The following is a 7635-nucleotide window of genomic DNA, read 5'->3' on the forward strand; positions in this document are numbered from 1 at the left end:
TGTCATTGTACAAATTCAAGTTTTAAAAAGACGATGACTCAATCAAAGAGGTGGTTACAGTTACGTGACCCAACAAACCTTACCCCCTCACAAATGCAAACAAACCCCACTACAGACAACCATAGACAACCAACTACACCCTGCCCCCCAAACCCTCTCATTACAAAGGAAATGTAACAAGCGAATAGAAAGAGAACCTACTGTATCCATTTGACGCTGACACAAAACCCCACACGTACACTATAAAAAAGAATATACTTTTCACCACCCCACCCCTCCTCTCCCCCACTCTCTTTCCCCTAGCTTATACTGTACTCAACACTAACATCTCATAACAAATGTAACTGATCTATAGATAAGACTTTACAGCCTGAAAAAGAGACAATGCACGTACTTCTGATAGTAATTTTTATTAGTTTTCAGTTACAACAATGCCAAATTATAATACAAGTAATAATACCAATCATGGAGATGCCGTATGCCAGAATTAATGGTTTGATGATTTTCTTTGTTTCAGAGTTTCAAATGCATGTACTTTGGTAAACCAAGAAAATCTTTAATAAAAATTACTTTTTTAAAAGAAGATGGTTTCAGTTAATCTGAATTTCCTTGATCCATATAGCCTTCTGCTTTCTTGCATAAGGTTAGTGGTCCTTGATAGAGATCTGCATAGCCATCCACACCAGATGTACCAGTGGACTTCAAAGGGGGTCAGGTGAGCCTCATAATGCAAACTCAGACCAGCTGCTTGCACAAAACACACTTGCTGGGTTGATGTGAAAATTATTTACACTGAATTACCCTGTAATCCTAAGTATTAGAAATAAACCTTACTGAAATCCGAGGGACTTATTTCTCAATAAATATGGTTTGGGCTTGCAGTCCTGCTGTAGCCTTATTGGAGTTTACCGATTGGGTCTGCATTGCTCCGGGACAGGAGGAAGGAAGTCAAAATGACACCGAGTTGGTTCAAAGAAAGAGTTTATTCTGCTCTCCGGATAGCAGAAGGCACTTGCGTGATTAGTCCCTAGCAAGTCCGAAGAAATGACAGGTTTTGTGCAGTTTATATATCCTCCAGGCACCCTCTCACTCCTCCCCTACGAGCCCAACCACGTCGGCCTACGTACGTAGGTTGACATCACATATGTTCCTGCACTGGTACTCTCAACCATAAAAGGATCTTCCTTCCTGCACTCCTGACCATAAAAAGATATTCCTGTTCCTACTCCTATCTTGAAGCAAGAGGTCACTACTTCCGAGAACATGCTCTGGCGTTAGTCCCAGACTTGGGTCTCTGCGTCATTTGTGCCCAGGACATAAGATATGTCTGTGTCTGTTCTACTGGTAAAGTCAAGGCCAGTCTTGCCGTCAAACTGATAAGGGAGAGAACTATTTATGCAGTTGTGTCCTTATTATGGTTTTGCTGAACAGTTCAAGTTTTATGCATTTAAAAGTGCTCTCTTTTGAAAGAACAAAAGGGGGGGTTGAGACAGTTTTAAAACTTACTACACAGAAACCCATTCCTTCACTGCTTTCTATAATTTTGAGGCCTATGCTTGCCTGAGTTACTTATTGTCACTTGTAGTGAAACTTTGTGCACATCATGATCATATAGGTCTCTCCTCTTTCTGCAAGTGATGATGATGGTGCACCTATGGAAACACAGTCCTGAGCATGGCTTTTAATGGGAACTGTGCTAAATGTAAGCACTTTTATTTAATGAGATTGTGCATTGGGCTGGTTGCCCACTAGGTAATTATATAATACTACTAACTGCAAATTCCTTGATTCATACCATCCAGATATTTCTGTGTGGTTCTCAAAATGTTGGGACTGAGCTATATGAAGTTCTTAACAAGGATTTGTTAATGTAACATTTGTCAGAAACATCTTACAACCCAAATCCAAGCCTAGAATACTGCCCTTAACTAAACTGATATTTAGAACAGCATGTCGTACAGCCTCTTTTTTTGTTTCTTTCTCTTCCTTTCTCCCCTTTAACTTTTCTTTTTAATGGAACTTATACTGTTTTATTCTAGTATTTCATATAAAGCAGCCTAGTCAATATATGGGGTGTTTGGGGAGGGGTATTGCATCTGGTGGGGGACACATCATGCTCCTTTTGGGATAGTTAGTCCACCTTTGGTCCCCACCCTGCACTTAGCTCTCCACTGTGGTTCCTAGAAGCTGTCAGCATGCGACAGAACCACACCCCAGGAATGGCTTCGACTGGCTGACTAAACCAGGTGAGGGTGGCTGCTGAGTCTCAAACCCTCAGTGAATTAGGGACTTCCTCTACATGAAAAGACAGACTCCAGTGGATTGAGTGGACAAGACCAATAGAGGGTCTAATGGTCAAGAAGGCGGTTTCTGCATGTGATGTAGAGGGAAGTGAGGAGCAGGTGGGGTTTGTCAACCTGGGAAAGTAGCCCATCTAGGAGAAGAAAACTCTGATCCTAAACCTCTTCTGCCTTGTGGGATATCTTCAGAAGAAGAAAAGGCTAAGGCATAAACCCTACACAAATCCAAAGTAGAGTCCATAAGACAGTTTGATGGGGCCTTGTATGCCTCCTTCTGGCAATTCCTGCAGCTGGTGCCAAACATATTACTCTGCTTTACTTTGAACCACATCAACGAGGCCAAGAGGGGGGACTTGTCATCTGGGCAGCCCAGGACCTCAATACACACTGCCCAGGTTTGCACCCTGTACGTTCACTTCGGTGCTGCTAATGAAGCAGTTTGACTTCAGCCCCAAAGGTGCTCTCCATTGTCCATCAAGACAGACAGATGCCAACAACAACAAGTCAATATAAAGCAGGGAGCTCTCTATATGAAATATTATTACCCTAACTCAGGGGTGGGGAACTTGTGGCCTTCCCGCCGGTGTGGCTAATAATAAGGGATGGTGGGAGTTGAGGTCTATCCACATCTGGAAGGCTAGAGGTTCCTCATCCTTGCCCTAACTAAACCACAGATCTGAAGATTACCATCTCTCTTTTACACCCCACCTCAGTAAGCAATCTTTGGTGCCACTGCTTGTTTCTACTTTGGTCCATGGAGCAGAGGTGACCTATGCTGGTCCAGTTAATAATGTCAAGTCATCTTCCTTCTGAAGTCACTTTGTGACGGGCACATCTTGCCACTTACCACAATTTTGGGACCACCTGGGAAGCTGTAGCGGTTAAGATGCAATGGTTGCACAGAAAAAAATTGCTGCCCCCCCCCCTTCCACACCGCAAGTCTGCTAGATAAGAAGACTCCACAGGCCACAAACAGCAGATACCCCCTGATGCCAATGAGAACTGAAAGCAAATCAAGCTGTACTGAAAACTAGCACAGAATGTCCAATCTGCATGTCACTGGAGGTGACAGGTCCTTCAGACTGGATCACTATCAGTCTACCCGACTTGTCCAGTGCTGTCCATTGTTATATCCTGCCACTTATAGCCACTGCTTCTGCAATTCCTCAGGCAAATCAACCAGCTGATAATAACTTGCCCAAGAGGCACTGATAGACATTGGGATAAACAACTCAAAGAGCAAGGGAAAAAATTCCAGACACATTAAGTTCAACTACTTGCAGATGGCAGGATTCTCTAGATTTTATGACAATGAATACAGAATTCTATTTATATATACATACAATAACAGCCATACTGAGCCCTGATTGGTTGGTCCATGTTTGCACTCTCTCTCTCTCTCTGCAGAATCACCCTATCTTTATCTTCATTCCTGTTTAATGTCAACTCTGTTGAACGAGTTGAAGAATTCCAAGTCTGCCCTATGCATGGATACAAACACTCAACCACGTTTTGACAGAAGAATGTCATTTCATCAGACAGTGCATTTGAACTGTCCACCCAAAAGGCAAAATAGATGAAAATAGATATTAAAGGTAAAGGTAAAGGTACCCCTGCCCGTACGGGCCAGTCTTGCCAGACTCTAGGGTTGTGTGCTCATCTCACCCTATAGGCCGGGAGCCAGCGCTGTCCGCAGACACTTCCGGGTCACGTGGCCAGCATGACAAGCTGCATCTGGCGAGCCAGCGCAGCACACGGAACGCCGTTTACCTTCCCGCTGGTAAGCGGTCCCTATTTATCTACTTGCACCCGGGGGTGCTTTCAAACTGCTAGGTTGGCAGGCGCTGGGACCGAACGACGGGAGCGCACCCCGCCGCGGGGATTCGAACCGCCGACCATGCGATCGGCAAGTCCTAGGCACTGAGGTTTTACCCACAGTGCCACCCGCATCCCTACAAATAGATATTGCTTTCACCAAAACAAGGAAGCTCTCTACCTTCTTCATTTGCAAACCTTCAAGGTATTTGACAACAACAAAGGTATGCCCACCACCAGTTCCATAAATCATCTTTTAAACATTGATATTATCATGAATAAAATAAAAGTGTTTGGTATTTCCTAGTCCTTGGCTTTCCTCAGTTTTCTCTTCAAATAAGCTAGTTCTCTTGTTAGGTAATATCCTAGTTATCATTATTTTTAAAGGACTACATGGTGCCCACTCCTTAGGCAAAGATGACATCCCCTGCCACAGACACTGGTTATAACAAATGTAGCTTACCTTCAAAGTGGCTGAAAAGTGCCAGGGCCACGAAGACCCCTGCTACCTTCATGGTAAGGATAATGGTGGTAAACGTGTTTTGATTCTCTTAGCTCATTGCTCACAAGAAGCCACACAGATGAAGCTCTGATTGCATATGTACATATAGGAGACAGGTTTCTCCGCCTTCCTTGTGACATAACCTTCAGAACAGCCATCATTAGCCACGAAAACCAGTCTGATGAGGGATGGTTTGAATTCTAATGATTCCTTCAACATAACTTTCATCAGGATGGGACTGGCTGGGAGCCACACCCTGGATTTTGTCAAAATGAGACATTTACCAATCGGTCAGCTCATTTTTCAGCAGCAGCAGAGCATCCTGGCTGCAGGATGCTGGATCCAAGAGGTATGCTCAAATCAAAGACCTTCCTGGGACTATATCTGAAGGGCAGTATAAAAATACTTCTATTACCAGCAAACAGAGCCACCCAGATGCAATATCTGAATAGCTCAGCATTGCTAGACTTTGTGGGCTGCATTCAATGCTAGTAGACCCATTTAAGTTGGTAGAAATGACTAACTTGGGGCCCTTAGTTTCAGCGAGTCTGAGCAGAATTTAGTTGGCTACAACTCCGAGCTAATAATGTTGCTAATAAGGAATTACATTCCTAGCTGGGAGCTCTCAAATATAACAATAGTGAGTCTAGTAGCATGACAGTATTTTTCAGACTTTACAAATTGCTTCTGCACAGAGTTCAGCTACATGCTTTGCATACAAAAAGTCCCAGGTTCCAATTCCCAGCATCTTCAGGTAAGCTAAAAAAGGACTATTGCCAGCACAATAGCATCTCTACTCTGGCATAACCTATTATTGGTGGAACAAAACAGAATCTATTATGCAGCTGTAACCTTTTGTTCCACCAGTACAATAGATTTAGTAGTGAGCAAGCCTATCTTCATCCAGCTGGCATAACTCGGGGACAGGATTGCAGTGCTAGTCTCATCCCAGCTACCAATACACCCTTCAGTTAGCCTGCTGTTTGCAGGATTCCTGAATGGCTGATTTTGTTTGGGGAAAATGTGAATCAGGAGAACAATAGTGACAGATGAATGTCTCAAGGTTTGGTCTAAGTGCCTTTGGGTGATGACAGCAATAATAATAGCACTTAAGACTTCCTGGTTTCCAAGTTCTAACTAATCTATACCGGATCTCTCCAAGTATTATTCCCATTTGAAAAAAAGATAAATATGATCAAATGTTTTTCTGGACGACATCTGCTTATCTTCCAGGTTCCTACACTGACAGCTATCACCACTGTTTTGAAATACCAGCTAAGTGCACAACTGGTGAGGCTCACTGTGCAATTTTCATTTCTTTTGCTGTCCAAGCTTGCGAATAACAAACTGAAAAATGAGAATTTGGGCTGTTATGTTGAAATGTACAATACTTTATACCATTGTGGAAGAACATTGGCATTGAAATATATTCAGAAACTGCTGTTCCAGTGAGTTTCAAAGTTTAGTCTACACCAGCTGTATCGTGAAACATATCCAGTGGAAGCTCAAACTGACATAGGAAAAAGATCTACACCTGCTCGTATTACAATGTCCAGTGTTCATTTGGAATAAGGCTAAGACCACAAATACTTCAGATATAAATAATACCAAAATGATTTTTGTGTCTCTGGAAGTTTCAAAAGTCCATGTTGTCCAGAGACATAGGGGATAACACATATTTGCAAACAAATCTTTATGTTTGGCTCCCCTACACACTCAGTTTTTAAGTTTTTCAGCCAGTGCTGTGCCCTAGACCTTGGTCTACCACTGCAACAAAAATGGAGTTTTGTACCACCAATGCTTGGCTAATTCCAGACAAACTGCAGCCAGTAGTAAGGCTATTAAATCCTTATATATAATTTTGTCCATAGCAACTCTCTATGCTTTCTGATCAATCTAAAAATTGTATTTTTAAAAGGTGCATTGGCAACCAGCATTGATTTTTCTTCTTCTTCTTTGATTGCTGAGAGCTAATTGAATTTCTCAGTGAGAGATTTTACTTTCTTGGGCTCCATGATCACTGCAGATGGTGACAGCAGCCACGAAATTAAAAGACGCCTGCTTCTTGGGAGAAGGGCAATGACAGGCCTAGACAGCATCTTGAGAAGCAGAGACATCACCTTGCCAACAAAGGTCCGTATAGTTAAAGCCATGGTTTTCCCAGTAGTGATGTATGGAAGTGAGAGCTGGACCATAAAGAAGGCTGATCGCCGAAGAATTGATGCTTTTGAATTATGGTGCTGGAGGAGACTCTTGAGAGTCCCATGGACTGCAAGAAGATCAAACACATCCATTCTTAAGGAAATCAGCCCTGAGTGCTCACTGGAAGGACAGATCGTGAAGCTGAGGCTCCAGTACTTTGGCCACCTCATGAGAAGAGAAGACTCCCTGGAGAAGACACTGATGCTGGGAAAGATGGAGGGCACAAGGAGAAGGGGGCGACAGAGGACGAGATGGTTGGATAGTGTTTTCGAGGTTACCAGCATGAGTTTGACCAAACTGCGGGAGGTAGTGGAGGACAGAGGTGCCTGGCGTGCTCTGGTCCATGGGGTCACGAAGAGTCGGACACGACTAAACGACTAAACAACAACAAACAACAATTGAATTTCTATTTTTCTTCCCTGGCACATACTGTATTTTTGCCCAGCTTGGATGGAGGCACACTCCTTTCACCAACAGATTTCACTCCCTTTACTTCTTTCATTCCTCACAGGCTCAAACAAAGTGATGGCATTCTGAAGGCATGAACAAAATAGTGCTGGTGGGGCAGCTGCTCTGCACAATGATCTGTTTCAGCTACAACAGTGTGCTTTATAGATCAACTGCAACTCACCTGCATGGAGGGTTGTGGTCTGCCACACAAATTTCTAGTTGGAATACTTTGTGATAATAAAGAAGAGAACAAGCACAAGGTGGGAAGCAGCCCCCCATGGTTTCACACAACCATCATGTTGCAGACATTACCTGTGGTGGCAGATGGTAGCCCCTGGACTTTGTGGGGTGGCCTGTGGCCAAGGA

At 43.4% G+C, this 7635-nt stretch overlaps 1 protein-coding gene across 1 annotated transcript in view; it reads right to left on the bottom strand.

The window, feature by feature from the left end:
• Positions 1-4662, bottom strand: part of LOC114590864 (serine protease inhibitor Kazal-type 5-like) — a 29348-nt gene extending 24686 nt beyond the window's left edge. Inside the window, exon 1 of the mRNA XM_077923477.1 lies at positions 4579-4662. Within this exon, the coding sequence (XP_077779603.1) occupies positions 4579-4630 (52 nt within the window). The 5' untranslated portion in view covers positions 4631-4662. The remainder of the gene's footprint in view (positions 1-4578) is intronic.
• Between the last annotated feature and the right edge of the window lie 2973 nt (positions 4663-7635).

The sequence above is a fragment of the Podarcis muralis genome, chromosome 2 (genome assembly GCF_964188315.1).
Source record: "Podarcis muralis chromosome 2, rPodMur119.hap1.1, whole genome shotgun sequence".
Taxonomy (NCBI): domain Eukaryota; kingdom Metazoa; phylum Chordata; class Lepidosauria; order Squamata; family Lacertidae; genus Podarcis; species Podarcis muralis.